We start from the raw sequence: 19,368 nt of genomic DNA, 5'->3' as shown, positions 1-19,368 counted from the left end.
GACCTCAACCCAACTGAGCTGCTTTTCACTTACTGAAGACAAATCTGAAGGCAGAATGACCCACAAACAAGCAGCAAATGAAGATGGCTGCAGTAAAGACCTGGCAAATCATCTCAAGGGAGGAAACTCAGCATTTGGTGATGTCCATGGGGTCCAGACTTCAGGTAGTCATTGACTGCAAAGGATTTACCTCCAAGTAATAAAAATAATCCTAATATTTATGATTATATTAGTTTGTCCCATTACTTTTGAGCCTGTGAAAATGGAGGAACTCTGTAAAAAATGGCTGTAATTCCTAAACGGTTAATGCAATATTTTTGTTAAACCCCTTGAATTAAAGCTGAAAGTCTATGCTTCAGTCACATCTTGACTGCTTCATTTCAAATCCACTGTGGTGGTGTACAGAGGCAAAATTACCAAAACTGTGTCACTGTCCCAATATTTATGGACCTGACTGTAAATCTCGCTAGATTCAAAAAGTATAGATTCTCAGAAATAGTGATGACACATTGGACCAGGGTGGTGTATTTGAGGCATATTTATTCTGCAAAATGCCATGGACTTAAGATGTTTCATATCTTCTTTAGTGCTTAACCTCCTGTGAAACACAAAGACACACACAGATCAATCTAGAGAATATTAAAAGTAAACATAGATGCATTTTATAACTTGAGTTCTGTGACTTCATCTTTTACCCCAAAGTGCTCCCATCCGTTGATTTCTCTGTAAAGGGCATCTCCAGGACAGGAGGTGCTCACCAGCTGTCTGTGCCCATGTATAATGAAGTTTGAGACCAGCCTCCCTCCCTCTGTGGCACACTTTGCCAGCTGGTTCCTCACTAGATCCATGGTGCGTTGGGAAGGGATGCTGGACATGTAGTCTCCTATGAAGGAGACGCCGTAGCCTTTAGAGTTATAGCCTTTGGTGTGGGCACCTTGCCAGAGCCAGCCACGCCCTTCATATATGTAGCCGTCAGAACCAGCCACGAAGCTGGAGAGGAGCAAACAGAGTAGATGAGAAAATGAAAAATGAGAATATGACTGCTGAGTTTGAGATTCAGATAAACTACAAATTTGAAAGAACCTTGGGACCTGAGTGCTATTTTATAGTAAGTTTATGGTTTATGGTAAGTATTAATTGGTGTTCAAAGGCAGCTACCAAATATTTTACAATTTCACAAAATATATAAAATTGTAGATGAAAATGAAGTGCATTTTCATTCAAAACACCACTGTTATTTTACTAAATGATGTAAAGTACATTATATGGACAAAGGTTTGTGGATACCTGACCATAACACTCATATGTCCACTCCTCTGAGAAGGCTTTCCACTAGATTTTGGAGCATGGCTGTGGGAATTTTTGCTGATTCAGCTACAAGAGCATTAGTGAGGTCAGGCACTGATATTGCATGAAGAGGCCTGGCGCACAGTTTATCGCAAAGGTGTTTAGTGGGGTTGTGGTCAGGGCTCTGTGCAGGCCACTCGAGTTCTTTCACATCAGCCTTGGCAAACCATGTCTTCATGGACGTTGCTTTGTGAAAAGGGCATTGTCATACTAGAACATATTTGGGCCTCTTGGTTCCAGTGAAGGGAAATTGTAATGCTCAGCATACAAAGACATTCTGTACAATTGTGTGCTTCTAGCTTTGTGGCTACAGTTTGAGGAAGAACCACATATGGGTGTGATGGTCAGGTGTCCACATACTTTTGGCCATATAGTAGAATCATGCCATGTCTAAGCTACACATTTTATATTGTACGAAACATCTGGTCTTATGCCAAATCCTAAACATCAGTGTTTCGTGCCCACACCTATATCCAATATCGTCCCAGCCACGGTCGTCCTGATGGAAGCGCTGCATAGCCCTCATGTCTTGAGAGCACTGCTGGAAGGACAGACATGGCTTGGATGGCTCATAAGTGTGATGGATATATAGGAAGGATAAAGGAAGGGACAGCAGAGTGGGAGTACCGCGGTAAGGCTGAGCTTCCCACATGCAACGTGGAATGATGGCTGGACAGTCTGAAGATGAGGCAGAGACATAATGATAAGATAAAGATAAGATAAACTTTATTGATCCCACAGTGGGGAAATTCACTTATCACAGTTTATCACAATGGTTAATCTTACTGTAGCTTAGTCAAAGTGACATCATGAGACAAGTAAGAGGAAATACAAAATAAACCACAGTATAGTTAAGAACAGTATGCCCACTATTACCCTATCCTATAACATGCTAGCTTATGCCCAAGCCTCTCTCTTACTTCAGTGGATAATCTCACCTGGATATTTGTATCTTCTAAGAATCGCTGCTCAAACCATAAAGACTGTTCTGTGCTCATCCCAGGACTTTTATTCACAATATGCTCATACTGAACATTCTTTCAGTGCACTTAGTACTGTTTGACTTTACTGTTCTACAAATAGTTTATAATCCCTTTAAACGATCCAGTGTCACCCAGACAAGGATGAGTTTCCTTTTATGTCTGTTTTATCTCAAGGTTTCTTCTTTATGTCATTTCAGGCAGTTTTTCTTTGTCACTGTCGCCTCTGGCTTACTCAGTAGGGATCTAAATCTGCAACAAATATTTCTGTAAAGCTAAAAGGGCCATACAAATAGAATTGAACCGAAAAACAACATACCTATGTAACTGTGGACAAATTCCTTCAGACCTTCATCCATCTCCACATTTTGTTTGTTTTTCTTCCGATATTCATCCAACCTTCGATATATACTCAGAGACCTAGCTAGTTGCTTTTTCAGTGAGGCAAGGCTGATCACCCTCCTGAAGGTGCTTCTGCGAAGCTGGCTGATCAGAGCAGGTGCGGCATCGAGCCCTGCACTGTCCAGCTGATAGGTGTAGTACTGTCTCAGAAGGCTACTCAATGTTAGCAGGTGTTTTTTAGGTTTAGCAACATGCTTCCCTAAAATCATTCCATCCATACCTCCATTTATTAGAGCATCTGTAGCCAAGGAGGCCACACCAGAAAGAGTGAAGACCTGAGGATCTGTCACCTTGTCCCAACATCCGCCAGGACCTAGACGTGATGAGGTGGAATATTCAGCCTGGGAATGATGAAGGAATGAAAGAACTAGATTCTTGCTGAGGGTAAGAGGGTAGAGACCAGGCACACGTGGCCAGGAAGTGGACTTCAGACCAGCCTCAAGGCCCAGCAGTAGAGGAGTTAGAGCCACAGTGGTTCCATCTGCTGTGAGTACTACACCTTCCTCCACATTCTGCACCACCTGGTGGTTAAGAACGCTGTGGATGTACTCAGTGAGTGTTGACTTTAGTACAAGACTCTGTGTGTCATTGAGGGGACCAAGATAATGCTGGATAAATGGCGTGTCAATGCCCGCAGCTTTACGCAAACCCCTCAGCACAGCTAGAGGCCCGATTCCAGGGTTCTCTGACTCAATAATCTCCACCACCTTAATGAAGTTATCCATGTGCTTGGTGTAGATGTCTAACCAGGAAGAACAGCAGGGAATAAATCAGTATTAGCATTTAAAGCAGGTATAATAAAGCTGACGTAATAGACAATCCACTAGTTATTATATAACTTACATATTGACTGACAGTCAAATGAATGATATAATTAATTGACAAAGATTCTAAAAATAAGGAACCCTAAATGACCTTGCAATATTTCGGTCTCCACCTGTTTTTTAAACATTTGCTCTTTGAGTCCATGCATTTTCTTATCTACTTCTAATTCAGACCAAGGCAAACAAGTACAGTTCAGGTAAGAAAACAGAGTACTGAATGCAGTAAAAATCAACATTTTTGTCATGATTATTGGACCCAAGATTGAAGAAATGACATATAAATAATTCTAATTATACCACAGCACTGCTGAATTCTCAAACCTGATTGGTCAGGTGTTAATTAATTTTCTATAACTGCAGTCGAGAGTAGTGCTGACTTATATGCTGATGTTTTCTCTAAACAGATTTGTATAAAAACATTTAAGGAAGGAGTGAGTGTCAGTGCTTTGTAACAGTCTGTATGTTTTCTGCCATGGGGAAGTCTTCAAGACAGAACACTTTGCAGGTTTCCAGTTTCTCAGTAACATAACAAGCTGCATTTTTGAGTCAGTAACTTCAAGACAGAAAAAACAGGAGGCTGGTGAGCTGTTATAATGCAAATGATAATAGGAACTTATTTCATGGACATTCCACAACATTAAATGGAGCTATAAATTGATAAAAAACTATGTGCTGTTCATTAATAAACTAAAAAAAAGTAGAATCATTGGTAAATAGCTGTGGTATAAGACAAATAAAACAGTTCAGACATGTGGTGTTATTGGAACTCCACATTTCCCTATAACAGCACTTTCCTTACTTAATCAATTATAACTCAGATGTGAAAAAAGCAGGAAACTAATTATAATCTAAAATCTATGAATTAAATCTAAGGATTAACAAAATGGCACCAGCACAGGCTAGACCAGAGAATGCTTGTGGCCATAAGAATCATAAAAAGGGAACATGATTCCACTCCACAGAACTAAAAACCTCACTGACCTCTGGGATAAATGTGTATTTTAGTATTACTGATTCTGTATAGGTATATTCTACAGAATGTTCTCTGTGATTAACCTCATTTAGATTAAGTAAATTTCCTAGTTTAAATATCAAGGGGATAAATACAATTAGAGTATTGCTAGGCACAGGTAAGAAAATCCTAGAAAAATGGTTTTAAAGGAGGATTCTCCACCCAAAGTATACTGAACTGATTTGAATTTAAGATGTGGATGTGCATATCTTCTTGATTTGATCTTGATTGGTAGACTGTATAAATGATTAATTGTGTTGAAGAATGAAATCAAAGTATATTCGAAAACTGATCTTAGTTGACCTAGTGGCTTGTTTTGCTCACTAGCCCTACACTGTGCACAAGACCTTAAGCCTAGTTTCTAAATGTGACAAACAAACAAAAAAATTAAAAAATTTACTTAGAAATGTGTTTATCCATGATTTTATATATACATAATTTTAAGAAAATTATAAACCTTTTTAAAGTTATAAAAGTTTTAAAATGCAATCATGAAAAATCTAAACTAATTTGACAAGACACGTTTTGCATTTAATTTATGTGATATCTCAGGATTACTGCCTACCATTCCTTTAGGTTTGTTAAGAAAAAAAAAAAAAAAAAAAAAAAAAAGTTGAAGCTATTGAAACCCCCACAAAAATGTTACTTACCATCTGTGAAGCACTGGACTACCAGCACACACAAGTAAAACATCCATCTGTATTGTAAATCCATGAGTACGAACTTCACAGAACACAATCCGTCTTGAAAATAAGGAACTGCCTGCGCTAACTATGCTGCCTTTTATATGCACATCCTCTTGATATCCTGTTACATAAGAGAATATACTGATAAACAGTCCCTGTGAAACCTATTCCTGTCAATTAAATCATGGGAAAATGACATGTGCAATATGGGCCCTTCCAGCTTAAACATTCAAGGCCCTACATATCTATTTTCCACTTAATATAAAAAGCCTGCAAACAGTCTTCTGCTAAGCCCAACACGAATTGGGCTGTTGTTGAGTAACATTTAATTCTGATACATACGCTGCAGTGGGTAATCATTAACCAGTCTGTCAGGATATATTTCTACGGTTGTTTTTCATTGTGTAGTACCACTAAGCCGTTCTCATGCCACGGCATTGCACCATGTTTGAGAACAGCGTGAACAGCGGCTTGTACATACAGGAAATCACACCAGTTCAGGATTACAAGGACGTGAAGTACACAAGGAAGAATACTGATTGCATCAATTACTTGAGTGAACACCACTGTACACTGTATAGGCCAGGAGTGTTCAAGAGTCTGCAAAGGAGCAGTGTGGTTACAGATTTTTTCCACCAAGCAGGAGCCAAGCCCAAACCCAATTGCTTAAGCAAGTGGAATCATGCAGCATTCATGGCTGGGAGGTTTTCAACTACCGAACCCATTTGAACTGTCCTCCAATTCATGATTCCTACTTTTTCAAAAGCATTCACTTCTGAGTTGTAGTGATGTCTCTGTCCATGGTGGCAGAGTGAAAATGATGAATACATTATTTTTTAAATTGTCATTTTTTAGTCTGATGTGCAATTACAGAAACTACAATGGTGTCATCTGGATTGATTTGGGGGAGGGGGGGATAGTGGTGAAAAATACAGAATATTTTGTGTGTTATTTCTGTATATTCTACTCTTCTTTTTTTGTGTGCTTTTATATGTAAAGGGTAAAAGCACTTTAAAAGATTTTTATATTCACAAAGTAGTATAACAAGCACTAACCTTTTCTGCACATCCACTCCCCCTCCACCCCCCGAAACCTCAAACTGCTGAAGCTATGTGAATGTGCCTGAAGTGGGAAGTAGGAAGTTCCAAGAAGGACTATACAGTGGTCATAAATTCAGCATTAGTTGCAGTTCTGCTAGCTGGTTAAAAGAGGCTTGGACATTCCAGTGATAGAATTAAGAAAGACTGAGCATTTAAAAATATGAATAGCACAACTGTAAAAACATGCTTGCTAGCGAGATCAACCACTAACTTGTGTAATGAAAAACAACGTTTTCCACTTGACTTCCCTTTACAGCAGTCAGTTCTAAATAATACACTTGGCAATGTGTACCAAGCTGGTCACTTAACTGAAATAAAGGTTTTAAGATGTTACAGTAAGAACTTCAGCAATTTTTCAACAAAAAATCTGGAAAATCCCAAACTGTAATCTGGCTTTGCCTGCTATGATTAGAAGTATTAATACATGATCCATTCAGAGAAGTAAAGATCACAAAGACAATGTGGGCATTTTGTTTTATTTAAGGGCCATGTAATGGCCCGGAATAATATCTGAAAGTTTAAATTTATAATAAATGGATGAAACCAGTACAAAAAGTGTAATATGGAATATAAAAAAAAAAAAAAAATAATCCACAAAAGTGCACCATCACTACTGCTGCACTGCAGACTTTAGGACACGAAGATGGAAAACAAATCCTGTTCATGATGGAACAGTTATGAAATATGGAAGTTACACAAGGCAATAAATTATACTGTGCGTATACAGATGTGTGCGTGAGTTTATCTAGGGAAAGTTAGGAGGGGGCATGGAAAAGGGCATCATGGGCTGCATTGGCTGCTGCTGAGGGTTGAAGGGAAACTGTGCGTTGTGATTTGCACCATTCTGAGCGGTACCCTGGTTGGCACCAAACTGCTTGTTCTGGAAACTCTGGTTTCCAAAGCTACCAGCCTGATTGCCATTAAAGTTGGACTGTCCATTGTAAGCCCCATTAAAGCCATTATTGCTGTTTCCATTGTAATTGCTGGCCCCATTACTGTATGTTGCACCATTCTGTGTCTTGTTACTGAAGGCTTTCTTTGGTCCATTGTCGTAACTGCGATCACTTCCACGACTGTCTTGGCTGTAGTTATAGTCCCGTCTGCCTCCGGAGTACCGATCCCGGCGATCATCTCTATACCCGCCACCTCGACCGCCCCTTGAACGACCTACAGGACCATGAAATAGAAAAGTTAAATCTAAGAATACAAATTGTGACACTAAATGTAGAAAATAGTTTGTACAAAACACTTTAGAACCCTGGGAAAGTCTTCTTAACCCACTAAATTGGAAAACTTTGAAAAAGGGGAGAAAAGTGGCTGCAAACAAGCCACAGTTCCTGTATCTCACCAATTGGATTTACCTCCTCTGTCTTCTGCCATCTGGATGAGTTTGGGATTGATGGCCTGGTTGGCTTCACGGAGGACAGAGACAAGGTCTTGCGCTTGCTTAAAGTTGTTAGGTGTGAAGAAGGTGTAGGCTGTTCCAGTTTTCTGGCTACGTGCCGTGCGGCCAATGCGGTGGATGTAGTCCTCAGAGTTGTTGGGATAATCGAAATTAATTACAAACTTGACATCCTCGACATCTGTGGGAATGATTGTGATGCAGTGCGGTGGAAAGGGAGCAAAGTATGCACACCACCACAGCAGCAAAGAGACATTAATACATAATAATTAACAGAAAGGTATGTACTTACCAAATTGGAAAGATCATTTTAACATCAATTTTAACAGTCAAGCAAGGTTATGTCCCATGAATCTCTCCAGCTGAGTCTTGAAGCAACTACACTGATCTCCCCACAGGTTTAACTGACAGTCAGGTGCTTCCCATCAATAGGCCTTAAAGCACATTTTGCTTCATAACACAGATGCAAACACTACCTACAGACTTCAGGACAACTGAAGTCCAATTGTTGCATCTTGCTTGAAATTAACCATGAAAGACTGGCTCAGATTTTACAATATTAGACAAGGCATAGTTTTTCCCAGTCAAGCAGTGGTCACTTGACAGGGTCTCTCTTTGGCAGGACTCGACATGATCGAAGCCAGAACAGGAGGGAACTCCTCAGCTAGCCTGGGAATCGCATTCAGTACAGAGGCGTGCACATAACCAACAGCTGCTCTCATTTCAAAGGCCAAATAGTGTGGAAGCAGCCCCATCGAGTGAGACCTCAAAAACTTTCCACAGTTGCAGCTGTAGCTATGCAAGAGCAAGAGAATAGGAGCCACCGCAGCCATCCCACAATGCCACGCTCCTCATTGGCTGGCGAGTGCACCAGGGGCCCGAGAACTCCCAACACCTCTGTACACGATTTGATTGGCTGGCAGAAAAGGCAGAACTCCAGCAAAGGAGTGCCAGACCCCTCCGGAGACTCTGGTCACGTCATGCCAAGGTCCTGCCTCCAAGACTGCACCTTTAGGTGAGGGATAACTCAGAGAGAGGGACAGCAGTTTAAAATTCTACATGAAAACTACTAAAATTTAACAATACAGCACTCATGAGTCTGTAATAGCACAAAAATATACATACCTAGACCTCTTGATGCCACGTCAGTAGCAATTAGAATGGGTGCTTTGCCAAACTTGAATTCTGTGGGGGGGGGATAAATAAATAAGAATACCTCAGCAACTAGCCCCTGTTATGCCTGTTACATACTCAATCAGTGACAAGTCATTGTTATAAAGCAGTACCATTGAGCACCCAGTCTCTCTCCTGCTGGCTTTTGTCTCCATGTATACCCATTGCAGGCCACCTGCAACATAAGATTCACAGATGTTCAGTGCTATATGGCATCCACACACTGCAGTTTAATAGGCTGCTCAAGAGGTACTTACCCGTCCCTGCGCATCCTCCTCGTGAGGTCATCGCATCTCCTCTTAGTTTCCACAAAGATGATGGTCTTGTTCTCCTTCTCGCTCATGATCTCCTCTAGCAGGCGCAGCAACCTTGAAGAGCAAAAGCAGCTTATAAAGCAACTGTTCAACATCTCTCATTTAATGTTTAACATTCAAGCTTAACACACCATGGCCATTAGTAAACAGGTCCTACACCTTACTACATAGTATCCATGTTATGTAAGTTATACCACACAGATCTACTTATAGATCACTAAATTGTTCTGCCAAATAAAAGGCCCACTCACTTGTCCTCCTTCTCTCCATCATTGCATACATCCACTATCTGCAGGATGTTGTGGTTGGCACTGAGCTGCAGAGCTCCCACATTGATCTGGACATAATCTTTCAAGAAGTCCTCAGCCAGCTGACGGACCTCTTTGGGCCAGGTAGCGCTCCACATCAGAGTCTGTCTGTCCGGCTGCAAGGTGCATGAGAGAATATGATTTAACAAGGCAGAATAAGCATTTTCCTTTTAGCCAGTCAATCTGAATTAAAGGCATGGGGTTATTACTTTAGTACCAAAGCTGAAGCATACATCATACAGAAAGTGCAAAAAATTACCTCAAAACAATAACTTAAACTACAACTACACTTTGAACAAAATGCTAGTTATCGTTATCTGGCTCAATGCTCCATGACGCTCCCACCCCAGATCCTAGGATAAAGTTTGAAACTGTAATCATACCCTGATTTGGTCAACAATTTTACGGATTTGAGGTTCAAAGCCCATATCCAGCATTCTGTCAGCCTCGTCCAGCACCAGATATGTGCACCTGCGCAGATTTGTCTTTCCAGCTTCCAGGAAGTCAATAAGCCTCCCTGGAGTAGCAATGCAGATCTCAACCCCTAAAGAAAGCATTACAGAAGGTGAGCACAGAAAGAGATGCAATAGTTTTATAGATACAAAAGGAAGCAGCAAACATACCCCTCTCTAGGTCACGAATCTGTGGTCCTTTAGGAGCTCCTCCATAGATGCAGGTGGACTTGAGACGAGAAGCTTTGCCGTAGTCTACTGCTACCTGCTGGACTTGTTGGGCTAACTCACGAGTGGGAGCCAACACCAGGCACTGAGGAACAGACCACAATTTAGCATCTCAGCCCGAAAGACAAAGACAGAAGCATTTAAAGAATGATCAAACCATCACTTACAATGGGTCCATCTCCACGCTCCAGGAATGGTTGGTGGTTTATGTGCACAATAGCAGGAAGCAAATACTAAAAAGAAAGAATATTGTTATTCACACACACAATTTAGCCCTGGCAAACATAAGCACAGGTTTAGAAGGTTCTTACCGAAAGCGTTTTCCCAGATCCGGTCTGGGCAATGCCAACCATATCTTTGCCACTGAGTGCCAGTGGCCACCCCTGAGATTGAATCGGAGTTGGTTCAGTCCAGTTCATTTTATTGATCACGTCCATTACATAAGCTGCAAAAAAGGAACAAAACCAAATAAACCACCAAGAACCTTAAGCTTTAGGTCAATGCCTTTTTTTTTTAAAATGATATGGTGTTCAACTTACAGGGAAAGTTGGCCTCATGAAACCTAATTGTAGGTTTGGGACAGTCTCTCCCTTTGACTGTGATCTCTTTGCTCCTCCTGTACTGCTCAACTTCTTGCTGCAAGTAAAGCAGAATGATGAGTTCTGGGTGACCATAATACAACAGCAAAAATTCTATTAAAGTCGATTATAACTGTCCAGGTGAGTACAAGGAGACGAATTTCAGTGTGTTCAAATTGACCATCAGGGGTGGATAAATCGCAAATTTATTAGTTAGCCCAATGGCCAAGTGAAAGCTCCAGTGTGTTGCCCAGTTCTATGTTTAGGTTGTCTAGAAACCCAAGTGGATAGGCTAGAAAACCAATGTAATGCAACAACATAAGGAGCACTAGGTAAGTACAGTAATACAGACTTCCCCTGCATTCACACTAGCTAGCAACAATGCAACAAGTGACATATGAATCGAGGTTCCCTCTAGTTTACGCAAATTAGGTATGGTGTGTTGAACCAACAAGTCAACTGGCTCAAATGATTGGTGCATATCTGCAATAGGATTAGTCCAAGCAATCACAACTTTAATTCCTGCCTGATAATTCCAAAAATGAATGTAATTGTTTTATCTGAATGTTTGATCTTAACCTGGCTTCTCATTGTGCATGTATAGAGACTTCATGAAGAAAAAAAAGCTTGGAAGAAAGTGTACATGACTAACACCACCTGGGCTTGTGATCTGTCGATCCCCGAGTTGACAACAAACCCATGTGCAAATGATATACAGTACTGTGCAAAAGTCTTAGGTGCCCTATTTTTTAGCACAAACTTTTTATTTTATGACTTCTACATTATTGATTCAGTACAAAAACATTTTAGATTTTCAAACATTAGTTTCCCAGCACAAAATTAAACGTTACAGAAAAATTTTTGTATGTCAGTAAAGAAAGCAGCATATTTCATAAGAGACACTTTTCAGACAAAAAAACATAATGAAGGCTGCTGGATTTTGCTGCAAAAAATTAGAAGCATGTGTGACAAAGTCTAAGTCTCCAGAAGAACTGTGGCTGTTTCTGCAAGATGCTCAGTAAAACGTACAGCTCATTTCCTTATAAAACTGCACAAATTGTACAGTTTAAGCAAAGGATCAACCCACCAAATATTGACTTTGTTTCATTTATTACTGTTTGCTGCTTTTTATAGTATTTTTGAAGGCATCTTTGCTCTACAGAATTTCTTTGCATGTGCCTAAGACTTTTGCACAGTACTGTATATATGTATATAATCATTTGCACATGATAGATAGATCACTATATATATATATATATATATATATATATATATATATATATATATATATATATATATATATATATATATATATATATATATAAAAAAAGGATCACCAGAGGGAATTATTAGGGTCCCCCAAATCAGTCCCCTCTTTATATTTTGTGATGTTTATGAGCATTAATGAATCCTAACAGAATAACAGACTGGTGTTCAGTACCGGTGACCTGCGCGCTACATCCGGGTGCTCCTGGTAAAAGTTCTTCTCGAATTTGGGCAGCTCGTCCAGGTTCCAGTGTTTCTTGCGCAGTCTGTCTCCCGGACTGCCGAACTTCTTCCCGGCCGATGGACCACTTCGACTCCCACCAAAGCGCGGAGGCCCGTTGCTGTAACTGTTGCCATAATTGCTGCAACACACAAACACACACGCGCGCGCTTTACTTCCTCTAGTTTAATAACGTGCACTTCATAAACACGCCGCGCGCTCAGCTCATCAATGGCGCGACTCGCACGCGACATGCACTAACCTTTATTAGGCTTTATTATAAACTCTCACCAATGACTTATCATGAAAATAAACCGAGCAAAGGATTACTAGAGGTTACAAGCTCTTGGTGACGATGGGGTCAGGGTCTGAGTCACGGTCTAAGCCGCTGCCATTTTAATTCTTACCGGCAGGGAAACAAAGAAAAAGCCGGCCGGCATTTTGTACCAGTAGCAGCTTCAGCCACATGGCGAGGCCTAGAGAGCGTTTACAGTAAAAATACAAGCATACCGAGCAGTACATTCGAGTCAAACACTTAATACGAGCAAAATAATCACATTAATGTTCCGTCATCTATAAACTTACCGCATAGCAAAAAAATTTAATTAATTAATTTAAAGAAGAGGGGCCATAATGTTAGCTAGCTAGAATGGCTATGAAGCTAACGTTAGCTAATATGAAGCGGAATTAAACACATATCTCCTCATTTTCGATTTCGTTGTTGTTTAAAATCAAGCTTGTAGACTTAAAAAAAAATAATACATTTCAAATTAAAATTTCAGGTTACTAAGCTGGTGAAGCAGGACGAGGGAGAAAACCTTACCTTCTGTCGCGGCTGCGGTCTCTGTCGGAATACCCGGGCATTTTGTAATTAACGAGGTTTTTACAAATGAATACTCTAATAAATAAAAAAAATTTAAAAGACTATTATAAGATTAATTTGGCCCCACTCCTTCCTGTACCGGCAGTGATGGCGTCCTCAATGCCGGTAATAAAGAACCCTCGTTGGAGTTATATACCAACAGGAAATGACATCTTGGAAAATACGTCACTGGTATTCACATGCTGTGGACTACTTCCGGTTTCAGTAAACCCTGCCCTATCCGTCATATGAACTGATCTGATTAACGAATGACTATATGAAAGTCCTTTCATTTCACTGAGCAATATTAATGACTCATGTGTTATTATTCAAAACATATAGACATATTTTTAAATAATTTGAACACAAAATACAGCCCTTCCCCAATCTCTTTACAGCCAGTGATTTTTAAAATATCTCCAGAAATATAGGCCCCTCTGTTCTAATGAATTAATCCCAGAAGCCTTCTCTGATTTATTCTTCTGAGAGAACTCTCAAATGTTCTTAAAGCAGTGCTTCCCTTTCAGATAGTGTTTCTAGTAAAACCCCTTTAGGAAGAGAATAACCACCAGCCCCACCCCTCCCCCCAAAAAACCAAACAAACAAACAAACACACTTTAGCTGTAATCTGTTAGCAGTAATATGAATAATCATAACTAAAGAAATGAACTTGAAGTGAGCAAGTGTCAGACCATATCACTTAACTTGAAATTCCATAATGCAGCTGACTGCTTGATCTAGCTTTGGACAGTTCGCACATTTTGTTTCACGACTATGAATTGAACAGATGGACATGTCAGATGGACATTTCATTCTATGCAACTGGCATTGAACAGCACAACAGACATTGTCACAAAGCAGCTTTACAGAAATCCAGATTTAGATGTGAGCAAGCCAGATGTGAGTGTGGCAAAGAAAATCTCTCAGAGGACATGATGAAGAAACCTTGAGAGAAACCAGACTCAAACGGGAACCCATCCTCTTCTGAGTGACACCAGATAGTGAGATTATAAATCATTACTCTTTTACAACTGTATACTATTAAAGTCAAAAAGTACTGTGTGTGCTAAAAGGATATTTATTATGAACACCATAGTCTTTACCTTTAGAGTGCATTATGTCCAATATTAAAGTTACATTACAGTCTTTGGATACAGCGTAAAATCTTTTTGTAGTCTACACACTTAATGTGTTTCTGTACTTCGTCCTTTGTCTTAAATGGTCTTTAGATAACCCATTCTCAAAACTGGCTGCCACCTGTCTCTGTAACAATTCACTAGGGGCTATTCACACTCCTCTTCCTCTCTCTCAAAACAAAGGAAACATCCTTTATTATTCAAACAAAGGCAATTGCTTTCTTTGTCCCAGCCTACTGAAATATGGCACATTTAAACACCCTGATCTAAATTACAATAGGCCGTCGTGATCAGAGATCATCCAATGCTCATGTACTCTTATGGCTGATACTTAAAAAAAGACCCTTGAGATTGTGCCGTTTTTGGAACATTACTGAATCTCCATACACACATACACACAGAGGAAGATACAGACAATTATTGGTGCCAAAGGCCAGTTTTTAATCAGAACTAATTACACACAAAAATAAAATACTCTTACAAAAAAGATGTTACATTAAACAAATTGCACCTGTCAACTATGAGATATAGACCTGCTAGTGAGTCATGCTGAAATAAGCTAGAGATGCCTCTCACATTTTAACAGAGCAATACAATGTCCAGTCCAACTTCCTAGAGGCAGCTGTACAACAAAACAGTGAGAGAAAGAGAAGGAGAGAGAAAAGACCAAAGGAGAGAATCTGTATGTGTGCACTGGACTTGAGAGTAAACGAATTATTTAAAAAAAAAAATCAGTCCATTCATAAAGAGTTTGGTAAATAGATTTTGCCTATTATTTACAGCAATTACAGTCTGCGTGTGTGCAAAATGTACTTTTCCCCAATGTATTTTTTTTCTTTTACATCTTTCTATTTAAGTTAAAGATATATGACATTTTGTGATCCACATAGCTGTATAAGGACAATATTCTATTACTGTACAAAGCACCTTCTCAGGATATTTCAATTGATTTACCCAGAGGCTTATTTTCTTTTTCACTCCCCCCACACACACACTCAGTCTATAAAAAAGTGATACAAGAAGAAGTGTAATTCATTTTCAGCATATGCAAATTTTTAACAACAGTCCATGGTCATAGAGGATTGCTATAGACAAGGAGCATTTCATTCAACCATCTATACGAGCTTATAAAATAAAATAAATATGATGATGTTTTGTTAAAGAAGATACAAAATTTAACCCATTATATAAGAATCAAAAATGTTGCTTGGGAATCCTATAATGACTCTGGAATAAAAGCGTTGCACTATATTTGAAGCTACACGTTTAAAAGAATACAAATGGTACAAGGGACATGCTTCTGAGGCATTCCGGTATACTGTTAATATTTATCTTTTATATTTAATCACTGACACTTTTTTTTTTTTTTTTTCAAAAATTACATGACTGATATCAACCCTAACTTTTTAATTACATGATTCTAAAAATACTTCATTACTCATCATCTTTAAGCATCATTAATTGTCCACTTGCAGCTCAAACTGATAAAGCTATTCAGAAGGACATGAGGATGGAATTTTGAATTATGAATTAAAACTACCCCATTTAAGATCATGGGTCAAAGTAGGCAAAGTTAGTGTTAGTATTCAGCTGACCCAATCTGTCTAATCCAAACACTTGAGTTTTATTTTTAGGTGGGCTTTGTCAAAACACAGGTCTGTACATAACTAAGATTCCATGACTGAAGGACACAAAAAGAAATACATCTACCACCTCATCAGCATGCTCCTACATATGCATCTGCATACATACACATTTGGTTAGGCCTTAGGAGATCCACCTTTGATGGAGTAAAATCATTAATTCAAAAACTTAATGCCGCTAAAAATAAGTTCTTTAAAAACATTCAGCTTTTTTAAATAGCCACAATAAAAGTCACCTGGTAGTCGTCGATGACAATGCAATGCACATATTCTACTTCATTTTTGCAACGACAGCGGTTTCTGGAGTATGGGTAATAAATGATACATCTACAGGCAGATGACAAAGAAAAAAAAACATTGGCTCTGTTATGCTGAGGGATGTTTTCCTGGCATGGTTTGTGAGGGAAGCATTACTGCAAATCAATAAAGTGATTCTGATTCCCTTTATCCTCTGATGAAACATTTCTAACCTGATGGGAATTGTCTCTTCCAGGATGATCCCGCCCCACTCCGCAGTTCATGAGAGGACACTGAATGGCTTGAAGAAGATAAAAATAATATGCTGTGGCATTCGTAACCACACATTTTAACCTATAGCAGAGTGTTAGACAGCACTCTCCATCTCCATCATCAATACATTAATGGAGTGAATAGTTTTTGGAAAAATGTTCATCCCCAAGTACTGTTCCAGAAACATGTAGGTAAAGACACTGTAGTTTAATCATTTGTCATCAGTCTGCATATCTTTTTACCTGTTTTTTTTTTTTTTTTTTAACTGCTCCATTTTTCCAGCCTGCATCACATAAAAATAACACCGGACTACCAACCTAATCAAATCATTCATTTGTTCTATTAAAGAAGCTTGTACGTAAGACTGCTGCTGAGACTGGTTTTAGGGAATGGAGCACATGTATTTTAAATAGTTTGGGGGCTTAAAAGTGGCCAGCAGGACATATATTCTGACTGCCTTCATCACAGGGCCCCAAATGTCCGCTGTGCAACAAGATATTTGAGCACAACACATTGAACTACAGATGTAGCTGCCACTGGCATATTTCTTTTTGCCAGAATGGGCAGTAGTGCTACTCTGTATGCTTACGCAGCAATGTTCTGCTGGTACTCCACCGGCGTCTCTCTTTTCCTCAGTCAGTTGGGACAGACGCTACATGAAATACTGTCTGTGTCTTTTTTTTCCCTTAATGCTTAAAAAAAAAAGAAAAAGAAAAAAGAGGAAGAGTCAACATTTTCGCATGTTTCAAAAAAAGGTATAAAGTCAGAGAGTTACTAGCAGCTGAAAAATGAAGTCCATTCTTCAATAAAAAAAAAATATGCAGGGAAGAAGCGAAACCAAAATGTTCCATCCTCAACAACCTATTCCTAGTTCTGTCCCTTCTCCTGATAACAGGGGCAGTGCTACTGGCCCATACGCCACACCCAAAGGGTGCAGAGTGACCGGTATACTCCTTCCACAAAAACAGCTTTCCTCCCTTCACATGCCCTCTAGTGGCAGGAATCACTCGACAGCAAAGCCACAGGTCTCTTCTATGGCCGTCAGGAGTTTGTCATAGAGCTTGTCGTAGTGCTCGTATGGAGGAATGTCAATGCGGTTGAAGCTGTACAGAACAGAGAAATGCGACAAATTAAATAACTGACTGTGGGAAATAAAGGGACTGGATGTATAATCATACATAATTTGCCACCTAAAAGTCAAGATTTTAAATATTCACTCACCATGTGTGAGCCTTGGGCAGGTTATCAGTACTGGCATCAATCTGATGGATGGTGAACAGACGTGGGCCTGCAGCTCCTGGACCCCCCAAACACATGAGCAAGAGAAAACACACAGAGAAATATTATTAAAACGCCTGAAAAAATAGCAAAAAAATAGAAACAGCATGATACACTATATGGCCAAAAGTTTGTGGACACCTGTACATCACACCCATATGTGGGCTTTTCCCAAACTGTTGCCACAGAGCTGAAAGCATACAATTGTCTAGAATATCACTGTATGCTTTAACATTACAATTTCCCTGCACAGAGCCCCAACCTCAACCCCACTGAACACCTTTGGGATGAACTGGCATGCCGACTGCATGCCCGGCCTTCTCATCCAACATCAGTGCTTGACCTCACTAATGTTCGTGTAGCTGAATAAGCACAAACCCCCACAGCAATGCGCCAAAATCTAGTGGAAAGCCTTCCCAGAAGAGTGGAGGTTATTCTAAAAGTAAAGGGGGACTAAATCTGGAATGGGATAATCAAGTACATATGAATGTCATAATCAGGTGTCCAGAAAACTTTCGGCCATATAGTGTACTTAAAGACATTTTCAGGACACATGATACAATATAATATAAACGAAATAAAATTGTTGCTATAATTTTTTATTTCACTGTTAACAGAAAAATCATTTAACTAGGATTTCGAGGAAAAAACACACGTAACAAGCCGACATCCAATGAGCTACTTGCTACTGTACAGCAGTTCTGATGTTCTGATACCACTGATTGTTAACTTGCTCTCTGTAATTAATCTAAACCTCTTTTATACCACAGCACTGTTCAATTCTGGATTCTGATTGGTCAGAAAGTGTTGATTAATTTTCTATAACAGCAGCTGTGACAGTGCTGGCTGATAGATTTCACTAAAATGGCTCACTCAAATTGGCCACAAGGACACTATTCATGTTTTTGCACATAAAAAAAAAACTTCTTTCACCATGCATACATGCTTGCACACAGCTGCTACAAGTAGCATTGTTCACATACTTGCTTGTGTATCTTATGTACATCTGGAGGATTAAAAGCAGTGTCCACTAGATGGCATCTCAGAGCCAAAAACATCCCTGTCCATCTTGTTTCCAAATCGAACTGTAATGTTTAACGTTATTATACATGAAATCACTAAACAGACTGACAAGCTCCATTTCTCTTTAAAAAATTTTCGCCGTCAATGTGACTGTTGTCATGATCAGCATCTCAAATCAAAAACCCTCAGAAACTGGTGACAAACTACTCAGTAGAGAGTGAATCTCACTAATTATGAAAAACGTTAAGATTTGTAGATGACATGGCCACCGCATGGCAATCAATGTTATCAAGCTGTAGTCCAATTTACTCAAAAAGCTGACTTACTGAACCTTATGATTTCTTGCATGGATTCGGTTGGTCCATGTGGATTTTAGGCCCTTAAAAAAGGGGGCACCAAAAGACAGGGCCCAAAAAAGGTTGTGAACGACCATAAACAGTTAAAACGTATAATGTGTCATCTTCTAATTAATAATAATTGTAATTGTTGGCAAATTGCTGTGGTATAAGAAGAATAAAATATATGGGCACATGCGATGGCATCAAACCACCCTATGTTTTATTATTTTCCTAACAGCACACCCTGTCATGGTTTATTCCTTACACATGAAACATGTAGATGGTC

The 19,368-nt window shown here is 39.5% G+C and overlaps 3 protein-coding genes across 4 annotated transcripts in view; all 3 read right to left on the bottom strand.

The window, feature by feature from the left end:
* Positions 1–523: 523 nt before the first annotated feature.
* pglyrp6 (peptidoglycan recognition protein 6) lies at positions 524–6,674 on the bottom strand. Its single transcript, XM_026916467.3, has 5 exons — positions 5,216–6,674; positions 2,647–3,471; positions 1,815–2,025; positions 696–990; positions 524–598 (listed from the first exon to the last, which is right to left on the bottom strand). Exons 1-5 carry the CDS (start codon positions 5,277–5,279, stop codon positions 584–586), a joined length of 1,410 nt encoding a protein of 469 aa, XP_026772268.3. The 5' UTR covers positions 5,280–6,674; the 3' UTR covers positions 524–583.
* Positions 6,675–6,811: 137 nt separating this feature from the next.
* ddx5 (DEAD (Asp-Glu-Ala-Asp) box helicase 5) lies at positions 6,812–13,306 on the bottom strand. Of its 2 annotated transcripts, none has more exons than XM_026916465.3 (13): positions 13,116–13,305; positions 12,248–12,434; positions 10,768–10,864; positions 10,540–10,673; positions 10,396–10,461; positions 10,172–10,313; positions 9,932–10,092; positions 9,492–9,664; positions 9,184–9,294; positions 9,040–9,101; positions 8,879–8,938; positions 7,713–7,934; positions 6,812–7,518 (listed from the first exon to the last, which is right to left on the bottom strand). In XM_026916465.3, exons 1-13 carry the CDS (start codon positions 13,154–13,156, stop codon positions 7,097–7,099), a joined length of 1,878 nt encoding a protein of 625 aa, XP_026772266.1. In that variant the 5' UTR covers positions 13,157–13,305; the 3' UTR covers positions 6,812–7,096. The 2 variants fall into 2 exon arrangements, with proteins under 2 accessions (XP_026772266.1, XP_026772267.1); XM_026916466.3 differs by having other exon boundaries at positions 7,257–7,518; positions 7,700–7,934; positions 13,116–13,306.
* A 1,401-nt stretch (positions 13,307–14,707) lies between these two features.
* smurf2 (SMAD specific E3 ubiquitin protein ligase 2) overlaps positions 14,708–19,368 on the bottom strand; it is a 47,478-nt gene continuing 42,817 nt past the window's right edge. The window contains exons 19-20 of the mRNA XM_026916421.3: positions 17,665–17,740; positions 14,708–17,546 (exon numbers count right to left, since the gene is read on the bottom strand). Of these exons, the coding sequence (XP_026772222.1) occupies positions 17,447–17,546; positions 17,665–17,740 (176 nt within the window). The 3' untranslated portion in view covers positions 14,708–17,446. The remainder of the gene's footprint in view (positions 17,547–17,664; positions 17,741–19,368) is intronic.

Source organism: Pangasianodon hypophthalmus, chromosome 13 (genome assembly GCF_027358585.1).
Source record: "Pangasianodon hypophthalmus isolate fPanHyp1 chromosome 13, fPanHyp1.pri, whole genome shotgun sequence".
NCBI lineage: Eukaryota > Metazoa > Chordata > Actinopteri > Siluriformes > Pangasiidae > Pangasianodon > Pangasianodon hypophthalmus.
This window is presented reverse-complemented; position numbering and strand designations above follow the sequence as displayed.